Source organism: Alexandromys fortis, unplaced genomic scaffold (genome assembly GCF_014885135.2).
Source record: "Alexandromys fortis isolate MF-2015 unplaced genomic scaffold, M_Fortis_MF-2015_v1.1 scaffold_34, whole genome shotgun sequence".
NCBI classification, from domain to species: Eukaryota; Metazoa; Chordata; class Mammalia; order Rodentia; family Cricetidae; genus Alexandromys; species Alexandromys fortis.
Window position 1 is genome coordinate 13409222 of NW_026067933.1, and position 23269 is coordinate 13432490.

General features: G+C 36.9%; 1 protein-coding gene across 3 annotated transcripts in view; it reads right to left on the reverse strand.

Moving 5' to 3' along the window:
• The window catches only part of Phf14 (PHD finger protein 14), a 137579-nt gene that overhangs the window by 10979 nt on the left and 103331 nt on the right, over positions 1 to 23269 (reverse strand). For all 3 annotated transcript variants that reach the window (XM_050145855.1, XR_007592445.1, XR_007592446.1), the window contains one exon: positions 22942 to 23059. In XM_050145855.1, the coding sequence (XP_050001812.1) occupies positions 22942 to 23059 (118 nt within the window). Of the gene's footprint in view, positions 1 to 22941; positions 23060 to 23269 lie in introns of those variants that run through there.

The following is a 23269-nucleotide window of genomic DNA, read 5'->3' on the forward strand; positions in this document are numbered from 1 at the left end:
GAAAAAGCATGGGATAAAACCGGACTCTCTGATCATGGCGAACAATGAGGACTGATGAGAAGCCAAGGTCAATGGCAAGGGGTTTTGATCCTACTTCGTGTTCCGGCTTGGTGGGAGCCTAGCCAGGTTGGATGTTCACCCTCCTAGACATGGACGGAGGGGGGAGGACCTTGGACTTTCCACAGGGCAGGGAACCATGACTGCTCTTCGGATTGGAGAGGGAGGGGGAGAAGAGTGGGGGGAGGGGGAGAGGAGTGGGGGGAGGGGAGGGAAATGGGAGGCTGGGAGGAGACAGAAACTTTTTTTTCTTATTCTCAATAAAAAAAAAAGACAATGCACAAAATAACTGAGTGTCAAAGTCACGAGGAAGAGTGGAATGGGGAACCATCACCAAATGGAAGCGATTAACAAGATCCAACAGATGATACACAAATGAGCCTTGACTGAATCTTGTCTAGAGAAAAAAAAAAAAAAGACAAGCAGCAACACTGGAAAAAATATAATAAATACCAACATTTACTTCTGTGGACTGTGCCAAGGTGTCTGTATTATGGCTGGTAACTCTTCTCTAAGTTGTTCACGAGGAGCTGCACAAAAACCGAAGAACTCTCCATACTACTTTTACAACTACAGGCAAATGAACAGCAAACACTGTGAAGTAAAGATAGTTTGACCTTAAGTTACTATCGAAATAGCACCCAGGGCAAATCCTCCTAGAGATGCCCATGCCCACAGGGGTGTGCCTTACTCATTCTCTAACCCCTCTCTTTCTAATAACATCTGTATGTCCTCTAATAACATCTGTATGTTTCTAATAACATTGTATGTCCTCACAAAACTTAACTCTGCCTCATAGACAACTTGGGAGTAGCCAGTTATGAACAATGAAGCTCAGGCATCTCCATAGTATCAACAGCACAGCACTACAAATCGGTAGTTACTGCCTGCCAGAAATTAAAGTTACTGAGTAATATTTCAGCAATGAAACACACTGTCGTGTGTTTTATTTCTTAAAGTTTAGAACGTGATTCAACTATATTGTAAAAAAATGTAACATGATCATGTTTTACTATCAACTATATTTTCTGTGGCTAGCAGATATTCACACTAATAATGATATTTTACTTTAATACCTTGAATGGGGTATTTCAAAATGCCTATTATATAGAAGAAAACAGACACTTACTTAAACACAGTAACGACCTTTACATTATTTGAAAATGCTGGCAGCTAACTGCTAAAAACCCATCTTTTCTTTTTGTTGCTGCTAACTTACAGACAAGATTCATATTGATTAAATATGGTTCTCATTTTAGAAGAATTTGGAATATATTTTAACCTTATTGCATCATGTAGGGGGAGTTTGGTTTTTAATGATTGATATGGTACAAAGTTTGGCTATGATATAAAAAATATACAATTTCCTCTCTCCAAGGATCAGTTTCATGAATCTTCAAGCCATTTCTCAATCTAACATAAACTGCTTCTTTATTAAGACAAACTCAACTTCAAAGGCTAAACCTTTAGAAATAAACATATTAGGAAGCAAATTATAAAAACTTTACTCTCAAATGATCTGACTAAATTGTCTCAAATATACTTATTTCACTTGAGTGATATTCTCCCAGAGTGAGTCCATTAATCTTCATTGTTTTATTAGAAATTAATAGCTCATTAGATTTCCAAGTAACATATCTCCTATGGCACATTAACTTTTTTATGGAATAAAAAGAGGATATTGTACTTCAAGAAAAAATCTGCTATAGTGGCACTTTATTATCGGAACAAATTTATCAGTTGTATTTTTGTCTCCTGGATTTACAGATTATCTCTTTGCTATTGAGTTGCTTTAAAATTAAACTTTAAAATCATTTAAGTTGTTACTATAATGAACTCCTCTATGGTATGTATTTAATTGGCTCACAAATGTAGGCCAGTTGGCAAGATTCAAAGTACTTATAAAGCTTATATGACAATGCATCATTTAACCATCGGTTTCTATAAGCAGCTAATGATTCTATTGGTATGAAGTACTTCCCAATGTTTTATAATCTAGAATATAAGACAAAGAAAATATTAGTCCATGCAATGAAACTTTCAAATATCTCATTTGAAAAGAAATATATGTAAGCCATCTATACAACAATCCCTGATCAAATAACTATGTGATGACACTGTATTCAACAGCAACAACAAGTCCCCATCTACACAGTCCCCATTCTTTGCTTTTCTAGTTTCAGCAACATGAGTATCATAACTGTAGCAATAGCTGCCGACTCTGAACCATAGGAGAAAACCACAAGAATCATATTAAAGTCACTTCTGATATACCTGGGTGGCTGATAAGTTATGATTTATATCTCTTATATTGACTCAAATGTTCTTTTAGCATAAAAATATGACTCCAGTCCTAAGCAACATATAAGAGACCTTTTGTATTGGGTTTACAGCTTTCAGCTTGAGGAAAAAAAAGAAATAGAGTCATGGCACTGATTTGAACAGAGTAAGCTAACTGCAATTACTGTAAGAACATATTTTAGCATCTCATTTGGGCTTTATAAAAACCCTTGTGATGTGAGCAATGACCACATATGATGTGGGATTCCCCTCTGTATGCTGTGAATACCACTGATTAATAAAGAAACTGTCTTAGGCCTGCACAAGGCAGAACTTAGGTAGGCGAGGAAAACTAAACTGAATGCTGGGAGAAAGAAGGCAGAGTCATAGAGAAGCTATGTAGCCCCACTGGAGACAGACGCCAGAACTTTACAGCCACAGCCTCGTGGCAATACTGAAATTAATAGATATGGGTTAATTTAAGATATGAGTTAGATAGAAGTTAGCTAATAAGTAGTCAAGGTCTACTATAGGGGTTCTCAAATATTCACTATAAAATGCTGTAAGCTGGCATAAACAAACTGTACAGTCATAAACACCTGCAGATACAATATTTTAATAACATAATGTATTAGGTAAAAATTAGGTTCAGGACTGAAGAGAAGGTTCTACAATTAACAGTACAATCTGTTCGCTCAGTGGACCCTCTGTTCAAGTCCCAGCACCCACGTAAGCAGCTCACAACCTAACACTCCAGTTTCAGGGGTTCTGATGCCCTCCTCTAGCCTCTAAGGGCACTGCACTCATGTAGACACACAGGCAGGAAAAATGCCCACACATATGAGATTAAAAAAGCAAAACAATTTCAACTCATTCAAGAGTGTTTCTGCTACTTTAAAAATTAATCTTGGTATACAATATGTACTCATGTCTAATGTACTCAACAGAAATAAGAGTAAAATGAAAAAATGCTTAATGTTATATGATGTGAATTTACTGATAATTATAATATCCAGAATACCTATAAAGGAAGTGTTTTTCATGTTCTTTTGTGTATTTCATTAAGGCATAAACAAATAAATGATTAGAAAAGTAATTGCTTTACTAGTTTGGTGAAATCAAGTGTATTTATGTACAGTGTTGTAAAATTGATATTAAAGCCGGGCAGTGGTGGCGCACGCCTTTAATCCCAGCATTGGGAGGTAGAGGTAGGCGGATCTCTGTGAGTTTGAGACCACCCTGGTCTACAAGAGCTAGTTCCAGGACAGCAGCCCCAAAGTAACACAGAGAAACCCTGTCTTAAAAAAGCCAAAACATCGGGCTGGAGAGATGGCTCAGTGGTTAAGGGCATTGCCTGCTCTTCCAAAGGTCCTGAGTTCAATTCCCAGCAACCATATGGTGGCTCACAACCATCTGTAAAGAGGTCTGGCGCCCTCTTCTGGCCTTCAGGCATACATGGAGGCAGAATGTTGTATACATAATAAATAAATAAATAAATATTAAAAAAAAAAAGCCAAAACATGTTCTCCCTCCTTCTGGTCCTAGGACCTTGGACTTTCAGCAGGGCAGGGAACCTGGACTGCTCATCATTCTCGAGAGGGAGGGGGAAGGGAGTGAGGAGAGGGGGAGAGGTGTGGGAGGAGGGGGAGGGAAATGGGAAACGGGGAGGAGGCGGTGATTTTTCAAAAAAAAATAAATAAATCAATAAATAAAAGCCAAAACAAAAAAAATAACAAAATAAAATTTGCTAATAAAATGCATCAGCTGCTTTAAGCAAGAGTAGGGCTAAAATGAGAGCTGCTATCTTTAAAAAGTTACATAGGAATGCATTTTAATTTACATACCACAGTTCAGTAAAATTGTGTTTTATGCCCAGAGGAGCCAATATAAAGCCATAGTCAAGGAATGCAAACCTAAAAGCTCAATACAAGGTGAATATTTCCAAAACAACTCAGACGTTATTCCTAAGTCTTTAAGAAGCATGGGTTAAGTAATAATATAGTTATGCTCATATTCTGTACAGACATCTAGCTGTCCAACAGAAACCTACCAGTAGTTAGGTGATATGGATACACTTTCTGGAGTGAGGTAAAGGCATTGTAGATTTTCAAACTCACACACTTGATCAGCTTGGCATTAGGTCAGTAGGTAATGTTATCACCATGGTAAACAAGGTAACAGTCTGTTCTGAGAACATATGCAGAAAACCATGAACCATTAACTATTTCAGTGCTTTCCTCCTTTAAAGATATTTTCTCAAGGAAGAACTGGTGATGCTAGCTCGGTTACAAACCTGCAGGTGAGATGTTTATATGGTTTTCTTCTCCACACAGGATCAGTATTAGCGTTTTTTTTTTTTCAAGCAATGAATTATAGCTAATACCTCAAACCTATCCTATCTGAATCTTCTAGCCCTGAAAACTGAGAAAACATAAATATTTATTCCATATAAACAGAGCAGATGCCAGATGCAGATAAAAATGATCCATCATGGTGTACTGAATAGAGGGTAGTACACCACTCTAAGAACAGAGAAGGTCATTGCGTACTGCTACTGGCTGGAAAATCCAAGGCAACTAAAGATGCCAAGAAAACTAAAAATTTGCAGTTTTATGTATTTGGGGCATTATGTATTTGTTTCCCAAGTTTTGTTAATAAACAATTACTGTCTAAAGCATTTATTGGAAAAATTCAGTAAGAATGCAGTATGACGCCAACACCTCTAAACAGAAAATTAATAGCCAGCAAACCTATTTGCTTAATTGTCTACTTTATCCTTGCCATTTCTGCTCTTTAAATATTACAACTATACAAATTCTCACAGTTGGTCACCTTAAGGAAAATACACTGGGACTTAGGATTTTTGCTTTTCCTTTCAAGAAGCAGCATTTTTCAATTCTGGCAGGCCACAGAGAAAAAGAAAGTAGTGGTATTAAAAAAAAAACTATGAAATAAAGAGGTTAGAGATAAATATTTAAAACTTTAATGGCTAAAAGCAAACAAGTACAAACTAGGTTTAAAAATCAAAACACGAAAGTACTCATAATTAGGTAGATATCTGTATCACTGCACTGATGCAACAGGAAACTAATTCCAAATGATAAAGTCTGTTCTTCCTGTGGCAACCATATAGCCAGTCAGGCTTCGGTGAACTACAACAATATAACACAGTGCAAGGAAAATTTAATATCTTATTTTGTATCAAACCAATAAAAATGATTTGCTATACTGACATATCCCAAACAATAAAATGAAAAATCTACCTACACAAAATGTGCAACAAAAGAAGTTTTAGTTTTTCCTAGATCATGACTACTTCATTCTGCGTCTCTATTAACATGCACAGAAACCCATGAAAAACATGTAGGCTATGATCAGCCAGTTTAGATTAACATACACAGAAACCCATAAAAAATGTAGACCTATGATCAGTCAGTATAAATTAAAATACATGGAAACTCATGAAAAATATGTAAACTCTACTCAAATAGCCAGCACGTCCTAGTCTTGACAACTATGTGGATGTAGTAAGTTGTCAGTATTTGCTTAAAGGTGAACACAGGAAGGCTGAGAAGGGTAAATTCCAGTGTGCCTATACCATGTATCAATGTATAAACAAGTAGGGTTTTGTGACTTCCTGTTCACGATGATACATTAATACCTTTCTAGGAACAATGAGCTAATCCATATTCTATGGAAAACTTATCAAGTCTCCCACATTCTGCAATCGTGTGCCTTAAGTTAGGCTCTTACATGATATCAAGTTATCTATTATACTTCTTATGTTTTGTCATTTATTTTTCATTTATTTAAAGGCAATAACAAAATTCCTGGCATACTATATATCATGTAACATTTTAAATTACCAATCCTTCAGGATTAGTGTGAAAATGATTCACGGTTCTTTTAAATACAATTCAACTCATCAAAATCCTAATTATAAACCAAATACTAATGATTTGCATTTATCTTTATTTCTCTTTCAATATGAAATCCACCAGGGTGTGACAATTAATTCACTTATTTATGGTAACTTGATCTTGTTCTTTCATATGTCCACATGGAGAGTTACTCAAGTCAAGAACAGAGCTGAAGAACTAACCCCTTAGAACATGACACCAAGTCATGTGTCAACTCTCCTCTAAACAGCACAAGAAAGAAATGAGTACATACTGAAATACAGTAATTCTGGAGAGCAAAACTGAAATGAAAATATAATTTTTAAAAACAATGCCAAAATTATTTTAATATTTCTTTGTAGTTACTTAATCTGCTACTTTAAAAATAACTCATTTCAATGTTTGAGGGAATTTTTGAGTTACTCAAGCCAGTCAGTTTCTGTGAAAGTAAAAGAATGTATCTGAAAAGTTTTCTACAATCTTTTCTCATATATTATACATATATGTTGTGTGTGTATTAACATATACATAAAATCAGCAATGTTACCTTTTATATTCTCTTTTCTCTGAAAAAACCCAAAGAATATCTCTAGAAACTTCACTTTTATGAAACTTTAAAAAATTCAGAGTGAAGGAAAAATACAGCTTTGTTTTAGAAACATATTTCTTAAGAGGTTAAAATTACAAAGGGAAAATAACAATCACTTATTTGTGCATGGATGGGTGCTTTGATTCCAAGTTCACTCAAATCATGGGCTTTGAAATTTAGTTAAAAAGAAGTATAACTGAAAAAAAGAATCTCAAAAGCAGTATTAGTTTAAATTTTAGTGGCAATGAACCCAATGAAAATGAGGCTGAAGGTAAAATTCAGGATTGAAGCCTGTAGATTGTCAAAGAAGGTAAAAGCAATAAAAAAATACGGCCAAGGTAGGCTGGAACTGGTCACATCTGCCATCCCAGTACTGAAGCTGGCTTAGAAGGATCATAGAAAGACCAGCCTGCATGTGGCAAGCTCAGGGTCAGTTTAGGCTTCAGGGTGAACTTAAAGTCAGCCTTGGATGTACAGGACTTCATCAAACAAACAAAAGGAAAGCTATTTCTACTAAAACTCAACAGTACATATCTTTTCCTTGGATACTATGCTGAAACTACAATGGAAATGTTTTAGCAATTAAATATTTAGCATAGAAATGAGTATGCAACGTATGTTATGAAATATTGCTGTTATATTTCATTCTGTTAAACATCTATTTGCTTTGATCATTATATAATTAGTTTACCTCTATATCTCTACAATATCATAAAGCTTGACTGAAAAGAAATAGTGTTAAGTCCTGCGTGGTTTGAACTGATTTTGTTTCTAATGAGATAAAGTTGCTCAAAAGGAAGGAATCTACCTGACTCAGTTTTTGAAGCTTTACAACTCAATGCTGGATAAAATAAAGATGGTGAGGTATGTCTGTCATAGATTACACTCTGGAAATATGTGAAAGAGAAACGTAACCTGGAAGGCTACTGGTATGTGCCAAGTTCCTATTATTTCAGAGATCCCCAAAGTACACTGTAAAGAATGTTATAACGAGAATCCTGCCAAGGGTTGGTCTCCTTGTATGGATGACACAATGTTGAGTTTTTAATAATTACAAAGTGATCTGAAACCTTATTTGGCATTTGTGGATTGTTGTATAGTATAGTTTTTCCTCTAAGAACTTAATAAATTCATTGTCAAAAATGTACCAATACACCAAATCTACTTACTGAACACTGAAGTTCAGGAGCACGTTACACTGAAGACTACCTGTGGTTCATGTTAATGTGGCTGAGTGGAAGCTGCCAGCTGCTTGCTACCTCTGCCTAGCATCAGGACAGTGTTGTATAGACTGTCACTCCAGGAAGAGGTCAAATTTCACAGTTTTAAGTAAGGTTTATATTAAATGTATAACTATTTCACACTGCCATAATGTCAAAAAATTGTAAAATGAAATCATCATCAGTGGGAATTACCTCTCCAAGCATGTATAGGTTATTATCCCAATAAAAAGCAGCAGACAACAGTAACAAATGAATCGATTATTCACTTCTCAATTATTCCTATGCCCACTCTGTACAGAACACAAAACTGGCTTAGGAGAAAAGAACCAGCTTAACACCTAAATATTAAGGAAATATTAATAAGGTAATATGAAGGAAAATATCAAGATCAAGGTTATTTATGCCTGTGTTTCTTACCTGTTTGTTCTTCTGTTATCACCTCAAATGTTTCTTAAAGAAACATTCTGCTCTGAAATTTTACAGCTATAGATTCTAATGATCCATTTGTGCATTTTTTGTACTTCATATATAAAAATATATAAACCTTAACTATTTCATTACAATGCTGTGTGCAAGGTTAAGCATGACTAAATACAATTTAAGGCAGGTTGAAACAACTTTTAATGCACAAACCTAAGAATCTCTCCAACCCCATGGCTAATACCTATACATACTGGTTTATTTACTATTTTCTTTCGTGTCAACACCCAACACACCTGCAGTGTGTGACCTATAAAACAAGCAGCTACAAATGACAACTGCGCCACTCCAGAGTTCTGGTGTTCATTTCCTTGAGCCACAATCTCACTCTGTAGCCCCCGCTGAAGTGCAACTCATAGTAATCCTCTTGCTTTGGCCTCTGAGTTTTAGGATTACAGGTATGAGTCACTACATCCAGTTTACACTTTTTAGGATGTTACAATGATAGAATATGGCAAAATGGCAAAAACAAAACAAGCAAACAAACAGCACCCTAAGCATGCCAATCCCTCAGTCTTTTTAAGAAGGTAAAACAGAGTTACCATGTAAATTATTTACACCACCTATTCTCCAGTCCTGAATGCTGACAACAATTCTGCAAACCTGGCCCCATTCCTAATACAGAACACTTTACAAGGAGGATTTATTATTTGTCAGTAACAACGATTAAATATAGTAGAATAAAGGGATGAAACAGTCCACACAGTTACAAAGCTGATATAAATAGGAAGAGCTCGAAATTCTTTCAGCCTGATCTGAGAAAGACACTCGTCACGAAGACAGTGGCTGACTCAACTACCTAGCAGCCTCGCCATTACATACCATACTGTCTCGGCACTGTGCAAGTTAACAGCTGCTGGCTGTGTTCATTCTTATCAAACTGACCGTAATGTTATGAAAAATGAAGAATTTAAAAAACAAAAACCATAAAATAGAACAGACAGTACAATGACAGGAAGCTAGTTATGACAAAACATGCTGACAAACTGATGTTAGTGGTGTTACCTACATAAGAAAAAAACTGCTTACTATTTCTGTCTCCCTCTCTGCCTTCTGTTTTTAACACCATCTGACTTTAACAAGACACATCTGAATGTATCATAAGTTAATTCCTTATCAATTTTCATACATCATCCTTTACCTTGGTCAGCCAGCTGAAAATTATGTAAGCCATAAATTAGCTTTCAACAAGCTTGGAATCAGGTTGGAACTGGTTTTCAAATTAAAGAGGCTTCAGTATATTACGAGGTGCTGTCATTTTATTACCCCAATCAATTTTGGCTGGCCTGAGGTAGAAGGAAAATGAATGCTGTCTTCATTTGCAATGGGTTTATCTCCTACAGCAGGCTCTGGAAATATAACTGCAGCAATGAATTGAAAGCTAAGGTTACATTTAACATTGCCAACACAGAAAATTGTTGTTCCTTAACAAAGTTTGAGTTACAATGGAAAAAAAAAGACAAAGAGCAGTTCCAATAAAAACAGTTAAGTCAACGCAATATTTAAATAAATTTAAATTACCTTCAAATAAAAAAAAAACTGTAAAAACACAGGAAGTGCCACTCTCAGGGCTTCAGGAGTATTAAACAACTTATCAGTATATATTTCAACCTTAATCTCAATGAAAAAAACATTTCATTTGTTTTCTTATCGACAAGGACAGTCAGACAGAACCTAGAAACTTGACTCTAAACAAAGCTTGACGAAGTAGACATCCTCCATGTTAACGTGAGGAGACCAAGGCAGAGAGATGACCTCAGTTCTGACATTGTCACCACTGAACATGCACACTGACTAGTGTAGGGGCACAAAGCATATCCAAGAGACAAACTGTTTAGAAATAATACATCACACAAACACGGCATAGTGTTTACACACCCGTAATCTCAATACTTGGGAGGCACAGTCAGGGCAGATCAGCAATTCAAAACCTCTCCGGTTTCAGTTTGAGGCCGGCTTGGGCAGTATGAGACCCTATTTCAAAAACCTAAACTACAATAACAAAACCAAACTAAGTAATACAGAATAAAACCAAGGTGAGAGACCAGAGGGGTCACCAAGTAAATTTAGGGTGAGTTCCCTGTCAGTGCCAATCAGTTTTGTGCGGCTACTCACAGAACATGGAAAGTAAGAAAGGTTTGTGTCTCTGTCAGGATCTATTTAGCTTTGTGTTACTGACATTGGCATGTTTCCTTCTGTAGTGCGAGTTTCACAAAATGGTTCCACAGGTCTATACTTTAGCACTGACCTTGATGCTAATCATTAGATTTATCAACAACAATATCATTACTTCTGAAGATCTTGATAGACTCAACTAATAAATGTTGGCAGCCAGAGTACTCACTGGCCACCGCTGACCTGGACATCATTCTGCCTTTAACTATTGTGTAAGTCAGTGGTTATTGGTCACTAAGACAAAAAGGCAACCTACTGACTGGGAGAAGATCTTCACCAACCCCGCAACAGACAAAGGTCTGATCTCCAAAATATATAGAGAACTCAAGAAACTAGACTCTAAAATGCTAATTAACCCAATTAAAAAATGGGGCACTGAAATGAACAGAGAATTCTCAAAAGAAGAAGTTCAAATGGCCAAAAGACACCTAAGGTCATGCTCAACCTCATTAGCAATCAGGGAAATGCAAATCAAAACAACTTTGAGATATCATCTCACACCTGTCAGAATGGCTAAAATCAAAAGCACCGATGATAGCCTTTGCTGGAGAGGCTGTGGAGGAAGGGGTACCCTCATCCATTGCTGGTGGGAATGCAATCTTGTGCAACCACTTTGGAAATCAGTGTTTCGGTTTCTCAGGAAATTCGGGATCAACCTACCCCTGGACCCAGCAATACCACTCTTGGGAATATACCCAAGAGATGCCCTATCATATGACAAAAGCATTTGTTCAACTATGTTCATAGCAGCATTATTTGTAATAGCCAGAACCTGGAAACAACCTAGATGCCCTTCAATGGAAGAATGGATGAAGAAAGTGTGGAATATATACACATTAGAGTATTATGCTGCGGTAAAAAACAATGACTTCTCGAATTTTGCATGCAAATGGATGGAAATAGAAAACACTATCCTGAGCGAGGTAACCCAGACCCAAAAAGATGAACATGGGATGTATTCACTCATAATTGGTTTCTAGCCATAAATAAAGGTCACGGAGTGTATACCTGGTGAACCTAAAGAAGCTAAAGAAGAAGGTGAACCCAAGAAAAAACATATAGTTATCCTCTTGGCTAAGGGAAGTAGATAAAATTGCCGGGGACAAAATTGGGATCTTGGGGGTGGGGTGGGTTGGGGATAAGGGGGGACAGGGAGAGAAAAGTAAGAAGGGGAGGATTGGGGGAACTTGGGGAAACAGGAAGATTGGGATAAAGGAAGGTTGGATAGGGGAGCAGGGAAGCACATATCTTAGTTAAAAGAGCCACCTTAGTGTTGGCAAGAGACTTGAACCTAGAGTGGCTCCCAGGAGCCCAAGGCGATGTCCCCAGTTAGTCCCTTGGGAAGCTGAGGATAGGGAACCTGAACTGACCCTATCCTATAGCATTACTGACGAATATCTTTCATATCACCATAGAACCTTCATCTGGTGATGGATGGAGATAGAGACAGAGACCCACACTGGAGCACTGGACTGAGCTCCCAAGGTCCCAATGAGAAGCAGATGGAGGGAGAACACGAGCAAGGATGTCAGGACCACGGGGGGTGCACCCACCCACTGAGACAGTGGGGCTGATCTATTGGGAGCTCACCAAAGCCAGCTGGACTGTGACTGGAACAGCATGGGATAAAACCGGACTCTCTGATCATGGCGAACAATGAGGACTGATGAGAAGCCAAGGTCAATGGCAAGGGGTTTTGATCCTACTTCATGTTCTGGCTTGGTGGGAGCCTAGCCAGTTTGGATGTTCACCTTCCTAGACATGGAGGGAGGGGGGAGGACCTTGGACTTTCCACAGGGCAGGGAACCATGACTGCTCTTTGGATAGGAGAGGGAGGGGGAGAGGAGTGGGGGGAGGGGGGGAAGAGAGGGGGGAGGGGGAGAAGAGGGGGGGAGGGGGAGGGAAATGGGAGGCTGGGAGGAGGCGGAAACTTTTTTTTCTTATTCTCAATAAAATAAAAAAATGAAAAAAAAAATTTAAAGCATCTGGACTAGATTATATTCTAATTCTTTAAGCATATAAGTGCCAATAAAATACATTCAGTAGTTTCTTTCCCTCTTTTTTATTCTAAAAAGAAAAAGCAAGTTTTATTATTCCATACAATCAAGTCACAGCTAACAAGATATATTAAACAAATATCATTTTAAAAGCCTGCAGGGCATGCAATCCCTGTTTGGGAGTGGAAACATGTAAGTGAACTAGCTGGGGTGGGGAGCAGTCTAGTTTGTTAGGCAAGCTCCAGTACACACGAGAGATTGCCTCAAAAAAGAAGGTACAAGACTCCCGAGTAATGGATACATGAGGCTGTCCTCTGGTGTTTACACATGTGCATATATATTTATACACATATACTTGCACACACACAAGCACCAGCATGCAGAGAAAATGAAAAGAACTATCATGAAAGTTCCTAAACAAATTAGACATTAGCTAGTTCACTGGTGGACTGCTCATCTTAAGTTTAGAAAAATTTTCCAAGAAATCTTTTTCATATGATTTAGCCCAACTATAGTGCGAAGATTTTAAATTCATGTCTGGAATTTCCTAGGCACTGATAAAATCACATGTGTGTATAATAACTATGATAGTAGATTTTAAAAGTTACATGGAATTAGAAGATACAAATAAAGTACAGCAGGAAGTGAGGGACCAGAAGCATTGTGATTGGCTCCAAGAATTCAAAACAAATCATGGATAATAAACATTTGAAGAAAACTATGGCAGCTAGATAGTATTTCACAGAAATGCTATAAAATAAATTTACAGAGTCAAGATTTATATATAATATTCTTATTATATTCCAACATAAAAGAGAAGGTTCTGCACAGTTAAGAATAATGTGTAGGGGCTGGAGAGATGGCTCAGTGGTTAAGAGCATTGCCTGCTCTTCCAAAGGTCACAAGTTCAATTCCCAGCAACCACACGGTGGCTCACAACCATCTGTAATGAGGTTTGCTGCCCTCTTCTGGTCTGCAGACACACACACAGACAGAATATTGTATACATAATAAATAAATATTAAAAAAAACTAAAAAAAAGAATAATGTGTAGATTTTTAACCAACAAATTAGGTGGCACATGTAAACAGACAGCATGTCTACAAAGACAAGGAAACAGCGGAACACACACATGGACTGCAGAGAACATTTTCCTCCCAGGTTAATTATGTGCCTTTAGAGAAACTTGGTATTCTTCACCTCAGGGGTAAAAAAATTAAATTTCCATTTTAAAAGTATTTGCTATAATCAAGTTATATATTAACAGAAACGCTGAGTAAACTAGGTAGAAACAGAAACGATTCTAAAGACATGATTTTTAAATTTTCTGAATATTTTCTTCTCTTTTATCTTTTCTGCATATTTGGGTCATGGCTGGCACAGATTTATGCCCCAGACATCTTCTGTGCACCAATAAACAGCCACGGGCCCCTAAAGCACAATACAGGACCCGTATTACTTACATGCTCCCTTTTGGCAAAAGTAAGCATTAAAAGTAACTTAAGAATAGGACTGTGGAGAAGCAGACAGTTAAAATATTATAAAAGGTTCTTTGTCTTTGAGGGAGTAGAGAAAAACCCTGCCGTAGGAGTTTCCAGTCTAGCTTGTAACGATAACCTGGGCACAAATGATGGCAGGGCCAAGAAACCCCTGCTGAATGCCAAAAATGAACAGTCTTACAGAAAAAGCATACAAGAAATTTAGTCTAGTCCTGAGGATTATAAACTAGGATTTAAGATGGCTACTATGGTTTAGACATGATTTTTTTTTTTTCATCTAAGGGTCCCTATGCTGCATGCTTGGCAGTGTTAAAGAGTATTCCAACAATTAAGGTTTAAGGTCTTTAGGCCGTTAAGTGCACAGCTCCCAGAGGTAGGTTATGCCGTTCTCTCATCCTTGCTAGTTCTCATGAGAAAATTGCTACAAAAAAGCAAGTCTCACTCTAGAGTCTCCAGCTTCTGATCTCTTCACAGATCTCTCTCTAGTAAGTTCCTGCTTCTGTGATGCCATCTAACACAAGATTCCTCCACCACAGCAAAACAATGTCACTGTTATGACCCTGAACCTCTTATATTTTTTAATAAACTTATTTATTTATTATTTTACACCACCTCCCTCCTTTCCTCCCAGTCCCTCCCACCCTGTTCCCACCCCCTAATCCACTCCTCTTACATTTCTGTTTAGAAAAGGGCAGGTCTCCCAGAAGATCAACAAAACAAGGCATATCAAATTGTAATAGACTAAGCACTTACCCACATATTAACTGACTTATTAGGAGCATTTTGTTGTAGTGGGCTCTTGCAGCTGCCTAATTAATTACATTAACAAAATAAAATAAAACCTAATACTTTATACTCACAACTTGCTACATGCTACCTAAACATCTTGAGAACAGATTTATAAACACAACTAATAACCTGAATTTATTATTCTAACTTAAAAATATAACGAAAATATTATTTGATTTTAAAAGTTGAAAGAATAGTAAACCTTTTAAGGATTCAGAACTGGCTCAGAAATGGTGGCATATGACAGGTAAGTGCCTATAAATTCAGCTTTCTGAAGGCAGAGAAGGAAGGAGCAGAAGGTAAAAGGTCATCTTCAACTACATGCAAGTTTAAGGTCACCAAGAGCTATATAAGGCCATCTCTCAAAGGAAACAACAAACAATACTCTCCCACAAAGAAAATGAAAAAAAGAAAGGAAGTGAGAAAAGAACATACTGCTGACAAAAATGCCTTGATGCAGCTTGAAGTTTTCAAAATGTTTCTAGAAAAAAAGAAAGAAAATCACCTCTATAAGCATACTGTAAGAGTTCTCAAACCAACGAAGCAGATAATCATGTGTAGCTATTATATAAGGTACATTTAATAAAGCCATAATTTCAATGAAGGTGCAACCCTAACATAAACTTTTAAAAGAATCATTAGAGAAAACACTGAGGTTGCATCTTCAGTGATCAGAGATTAGGCTGAGCATACAAAAAAGTCCTAAGGAAATAAGGAACAACACATCTAACCTTTAATTTATGGATATCTGATATCAGAAAAATGTCATTGAGCTAGGACACAGATGTGAACAGGATAGAAACATTATAAATATAGTTTTAGCTGACAAAAGATGGGGCCTATTATCTAACTTTTTATAGGTGGGATGAAAATTTCACACTATGGTTCAGGAACAAATGATTTAAAACAATACCACAAGCTAACCCAATTGAGCCAGAATGGCATTATAGAAGTATTTAGTTCACTTACAAACAAGGTCTTATTTGAAAATAAGAAAAATTATGACTGACAAACTGAACAGTGAAGAAAATCCTACCAAGGACCTACAGACAATGGAACAGAGTGGGAAGCGGGAGAGGTAATCCTCCCCATGCAAAAATCACATCAACTGGTTGTCCAGTGCCAGATGGTCAGCCCTGAAAACATACACGGAAGATAAATATATCCAAAAATGTATACATGAAAACAATAACAACTAGTGAAAAAAGGGGCCATGAATTTGAAAAAGAGATGACGTGAAGGTTAATAGGAGGGTTTGGAGGGGAAAAAAGACAAGGGAAAAATGTAATTAAAATAGTTTCAAAAATAAACAAAAAATAGAAATGTTATTGCAAAGATAAATTAATAGTAAAAATAAGAAAGAAACTATAAAATTATTCCAGTATGCACAAAAAGCAGCCAATCCTGCAAAATCAGAATGTCTTCGCAGAGACTGAATATAATATGACCAGCCTTGGTTTGATTCCAACCTCAAAACTAGGAAAAACTATAAATTTGACTCAGCTAAAATACAGGATTATTTTTCCCACTAAAATTATTTTAGATCTGTTACTTTCCCCCAAGTTTGATAGTTAATAAACCTACCATATTGTCAGTCAGCAACTGCCTTGGTATAGGTGCTATGTTGCTAAAGAAGGGGCCTTGCAGGCCATCTTTGATTTATCTGTGATAATAGGTTTACTGCCCTATGTTACAAAGACCAAAGCAAATCCCACTCAGTGAAAAGGTATGTTTTCTTTTATTACTAAACATGTTTATTTGCAATGAAACAATATTTGAGTTTTTCATTATTAGATCCTAAAAAGACTTTAGGATATTTTATCTGAAACTTGCAATAAAAGGCTAAGGCCAAATTAATCTATGTAGAAAGCCTGAGAACAGCCATCCTGACTTTCCCCAACAAGTGTTGAGATTGAAATTACGGGCCACGATGCTACTCGGTGTACAGTTTTTATTAAAAAGCTTCCCAAACCTAGCAGTGAAACTTAGACAATGAGCCTATATCAACAGCATATCCTTGTATTGCATGAGTTTCAAGTATTTCTAAGTACAGGAATGGGGGAAATTCTGTTCCAGTTGATTAGTCTAGAAATAGGATAAATATATAGAGGTAAATATATTTTGTAGATCCTTTCTGAGTTGAACTACAAACTAGGAAGTAATCCCCCCTCCCCCGTCACACGCTCCTGTCAGGGTTTGAGGGTAGAAATCAGAGGGTAACTTTCAGGAGTAGACTCTTTCCTTCTACCTTGCTGAGGGTGTTCTCTTGCTATTCTTGTCTCACTGCATACCACTAACTAACTGGCCTGTGAGCTTCCAGGCAATGTTCCTTTTCCTACCTCCCATCTCACTGTAGGAATATTGGGATTACAGATCTGTTCTCAAGTGTCTGGTTTTTTCCCATGGATTCTAAGACAGAACCTAAGGATATGTTGTCTGGCTTGCACACCCAGTGCCTTTATCCCCAGGGGGCAATCTCACTGCCCCTGATAAACCCATCTTTGGTTGGTACTATATTTTAATTTAATGTATTTTAAAATCTTTTCATTTCAGTTTCTGACTAAAGATTAAAGAAATGTAAAAGAACTAATATGCTTTCATGGTCTTGAAATGCTCATCACCGGTTACAGCAGCATGTTTTCAGTAAATAACAATAAGCAGTTTCTGCGTTTCCTCTTACACTCACATCACTTACATTTTTCCCTACGATTCCTACTGAGATCTGACAAAACCACTGCTTAAATCTTGACCTGTTAAGTAATTTGGAGGATCACCATTCTATATTTAATATAAAATATAAATTACTGACGTAAAAAAGTCAACCTTTCAGAAAAATATACATTTAGAAAAATGCATGATAGGATAGTATGTAATTTTAGTAGTTAAGAGAAACATCAATGTCCTAGTTTTGTTTTTTTTTTTAATTTTTTTATGGTTTATTTAACTTTATTTTATGTGCATTGGTGTGAAGGTGTCAGATCCCCTGGAACTGGATCTTCAGACAGTTGTGAGCTGCCATGTGGGTGCTGGGAATTGAACCCGGGTCCTCAGGGAAGAGCAGTCAGTGCTCTTAACTGCTGAGCCATCTCTTCAGCCCCAATGTCCTAGTTTTAAAATGTGTTAGTTATAAGGATAGCTCCCACTGCCTCTGAACTCTAGAAAGAAACTGATGTTTTTCTGTGTTGTAAGGAGACTGCTTGTTTGTTCTTGGCTGCAAAGAACCGAAATAATCACACAGAAACTATATTAATTACAACATCGCTTGGCCTATTAGCTTATGCATAGTTCTAGATCACTCTTTTTTCTTAAATTAACCCATTACTATTGTTTTATATTTTACCACGAGGCTTGTGGCTTACCAGCAAGGTTCCGGCTGGCGGCTGGTGTCTTTCTCCTCTGATGGCTTCATGGCATCTCTCTGACTCTGCCTTCTTTCTCCCAGTATTCAGTTTAGTTTTCCTGCCTAGCTCTATTCTGCTAAGCCACTCGCCAAAGCAGATTTATTCATTAAGCAATCAAAGCAGCACATATACAGAAGGACTTCCCACACTATTTCTGTACGTAAAGTTACACATAACTTCATACTACTTAATGTGAAACTGTGAAAGAAACTAAATACTCTACTTGGCATGTAAAAAGGCAAAGTAGGAAGCAGGAAATAGTATTTTACACTGCTTTATTAAAAAAAATCTCCTTTTTTTTCTCCTCCCTCTCTCTCTCCCTCTCTCTCCCCCCCCTCTCTCATTAACAGATTTTTACATATCTTGAATGGTGAGGAGGTAAATCAAACCTCAGCAAATATTAGTGAAGAGCATTCAGTAAGGTCTAATCACTGTCCAAATGCCAGAACCACATCAGGATGGTGAAATGGTGTTTTATTTCTCTTTCAGCCATGTTAAAGTTAGAAAGTTAAAATCCAACCTGCATCCATTTGCAATTCTAGAGGTCAAATGAATAGTTAAAAGTATTAGAAAATCCTTTTTATGGGTCTGTTACAAGCTTCAAATTTAAAAGATCTTTTAAGGATATATCATTTTAATTTTATATTTTTCATAAATCTTCACAATACATAAAATTCAGACATTAAATTTCCCATATACTAAGTTCAATTAAATGTGCTTGTTTAATGTATTGTAGCAAGATACTCCTTGGGGAGACTGTTCTATTAAGTTCCCAAAGAGGCACAAATGTCAAAACTATTTCACTTGAAAATGAATACATTGATATTTTATTTTTATATATCAGTTATAGAATTTTAATTGCTCATTGCAAAAAAATGTATAAAATAAAACATCTGAACAACTGTACTTTTCCTACTTTGACATTTCTACTCCAAATGACCATCAAGAAATACCAACTGTATCAGGTATGTAATGATATTGGTTCTAGAAGCTCTAACATAAGAAATTTAGAAGAAATTTCTATGCATGAAAATTCAGAATTTACTACTGTTATACACATTTAAACTGTGCGTAAGTGTAGCACACCAGGAAGACAAACTAAGAGTGAATGAAAGAGAAGTTGCCATGCTTAGACAGCTCATCTTATGGTAAACAGATAGTGACCTGTCATGTAAACTCTACAGCTGCTTCTAAAAAAAGAATTGGAAAAAGGATGAAAAGGTGAACCCAAAGAAAAACATATAGTTATCCTCCTGGATATTGGAAGTAAACAAGATTGCCAGGCAAAAATTGGGAACTTGGGGGTGGGGTGGGATGGGGGTAAGGGAAAATAGGGAGAGAAAAGTGAGAAGGGGAGGATGGGGGGAGCTTGGGGGAACGGGATGGTTGGGATAAAGGAAGGGTGGATATGGGAGCAGGGAAGTATGTATCCTAATTAAGGGAGTCATCTTAAAGTTGGCAAGAGACTTGACTCTAGAGGGGCTCCCAGGTGTCAAGGGCGATGTCCCCAGTTAGTTCCTGGGGCAGCTGAGGACAGAGAACCTGAAATGACCCTATCCTATAGCCATACTGATGAATATCTTCCATATCACCTTAGAACCTTCATCTGGAGATGGATGGAGATAGAGACAGAGACCCACACTGGAGCATCGGACTGAGCTCTCAAGGTCCCAATGGGGAGCAGATGGAGGGAGAACATGAGCAAGGAAGTCAGGACTGTGAGGGGTGCACCCACCCACTGTGACAGTGGAACTGATCTATTGGGAGCTCACCAAGGCCAGCTGGACTGTGACTGAAAAAGCATGGGATAAAACCTGACTCTCTGAACATGGCGGACAATGAGGGCTGATGAGAAACCAAGGACAATGGCACTGGATTTTGATCCTACTTCATGTTCTGGCTTTGTGGGAGCCTAGCCTGTTTGGATGCTCACCTTCCTAGACTTGGATGGAGGGGGAAAGACCTTGGACTTCCCACAGGGCAGGGAACCCTGACTGCTCTTTGGACTGGAGAGGGAGGGGGAGAGGAGTGGGGGGAAAGTGAGGGAAATGAGAGGCAGGGAGGAGGTGGAAAATTTTAATAATAATAATAATAATAAAAGAAAAGACAGGAAAGTAACAGACACAGTCACTGTACTTGTACCTCAATCTGCAGTGGGGCCAGTGAATAATAAGACCCAGAAAAGTTACTATATAATAAATATTTCTAAGACAGACATACATGGATCTAATCTACATGGGAACTAGAAAATGACAAGATCTGAGTAAATTGGGAGCATGGGGACCATGGGAGAGGGCTGGAGGAGAGAGGAGAGGATGGGAGGGGAGCAGAGAAAAATGGAGAGCTCAACAAAATCAATAAAATTTAAAAAACCATGTCAGATCCATTCACTTCATTTTGGGTTCGTAGTAGACAAAGCTGTTGAGATCTCTATCAAGGATGGCCTGGGAAGGACTGAGCAATACTGTTAAGAACACAACATCATACATGTAAGTGCGTGTACTTACCTATGTGTGTACCTGCCGAGCCCAGAGTTTGATGTCATCAATCTTTCCCTACCACTCAGACTTTCTCATGAACTCCAGAACTCACTATTTTGGTTAGAATGTCTGGCCAGTCTCTCGCTCTGCCAGTGATAGGCTTTCTACAGATTCCGGTGGTCTGAGCTTGTGTCCCTGTGCTTACCTGCACAGCAATGCACTCTACCTATTGAGCCACCTCCCCAGCCCTGTATCTGTGATATTCTTAGTGAAGAGGCATATACAAAGAAAACATTAGTAAGCCTCATGATATAAAATAAATGCTCTATGTTTAATAAAAATGGGTAAGTATGAGAGTTAAGGAAAATTTAGGAAGAGTCCATAACTAGTGACAAGAAAATATAAAAACAAAGTTCAATATATGATCCTATCAAGACAATTTGTAATAAAGAGCATTACTGAGATGGAAAGTTTGTAAAACTAAGGATTAGATGGGAATGCATCAATATAAGCATTCTTATTTTTGATGGTTAAATTTGTAAATACAGGACAATATTTAAACACTACAAGATTTAAGACAGGGATGTGATCGTATCTTTAAAAAGACTACTTTGCTATTTAAGCATATTCGTGAAATAATTTATTCACCAATTTTAAAAACATAAAGTATATTTGTCAATTAATTTATGTACCTATTCTTTAGTACTAAATCCCACATACAGAAACTCTCACTACTATACAATAAGGCAAGTAAACCTACCAAAACTAAGTCAGTTGTGATAAAATTGGTATAAAAGTTAATTGTATTTTTATAAACGTCATTTCAGAGTCTAGAAATATTTCAAGCTTTTTATGCACATTATAAAACATATTCAGACATGGACATTAAAATAGAATGCCATACAGAATTAAGTTAAATGTCACTTTGTTTCACACCTCATTTGGAGGTCCCTAGTGAAAGGAACAATAAAAGAGCAGTCCGTCTGGGCAGCTCTTCAGATGCTGTCTACAGCACAAGGGACTGGAATAGAACGAGATACTAACGCACTAGATTCAGGCACCAGCAGGGAAGGCAGCACTTATAAGACTCGGAGGTGATTCACTATGTCAAATAAGGATGAGGAGGCTTCTGAATGATGCTGGGCATTTGGTTTGAGTAAGTAGATGGAAGTAGAAATGCAGGGGAAGCACAAATCATAGGTCAGAAGAAAATACATAGCTTTTCTAGGCACACAGCATTAACTAATGATAATACTATCCATAAGTAACCAAAAATGTGAACCTTACGACAAAAGTTTCAGAAGGCCTCTGTGTCAAGCTAGAAGAAATCTTGACTACCCAAGAATATCTGGTTTGATAACTTGAGAGGTTCACCTGTATTGATTCAATTTTTTAAAAAGTATAGCTGTCATACTACAAAAAGCATTTACTTTCATTATCTTTGCATGAAATAATAATATTGGTAACGCACAGCTGATCAGAATGTCCTCATTCAAATATATTCAGGACTTCTGTAAAATTTGTACAAGTACCAAGAATCTGGTTATTCTTTCTCTCACAGTAAAGAAGCAAATAAAAAATAAAACTATAAACTGCCATAATTTAAGGTAATATTGATATTTTGAAGAAGAAATTCAGAGTTTATTTTAGAAGATACACTACTGAACTTGTTTGAATTTTATCTTTTATATTTAGCTAAAATAAATCTAGGTTAAATTAGATTTTTTTATAGGAGTCTACAAAATAACACTAATAAATTTATTTTATCTTAAGGTCAAATCATCTCCAAAATAAAATAGGAATCTACTCTTAAGTCCTTTGCCTAATAATAATTTTTCCTGCTATGGCCTTAAAATAATCAATTAGCAGAGACATTAATCTACTATAAATTATTTAATACACTATAGTAATTCAAAGAACATACAAAACAGCTAAATATTCTATAGAGGAAATTTGTATCATTGAATATAGTTTTCTTTTTCATTTTTAAAATTAGAAAGTTGATGTTGTGATACAGAAAAGTTGTCAACAGAAAGGACCCAGCCTTTTTTCTTCAAGACTTTCGGCCTTACCTTAGAAGATGAAGAATCACATTCCTGACATATCCATCCATAGCCTGTTTGTTTAGGAGATTTTTTCAAAGGAGGATCTAAACAGCCAAAATGGTAGCACAGTCTGCATTCATCACATCTGTAGGGCAAGCAGATTCACAGTGTATATAAATATTAAAACATTTCTTTCAAAGACGAATGGCAAAGTGTTATACATCACTACTTTAACACTTAACTCAGGAGATTCTAAAATTAATGTTTATAATAAAGGTGATCTAAATCTGAAGTAAATATCGTAGAGGAACATGAAGCAATCATAAACTTTTCAAGGCAACTGTCAGTCAGAACA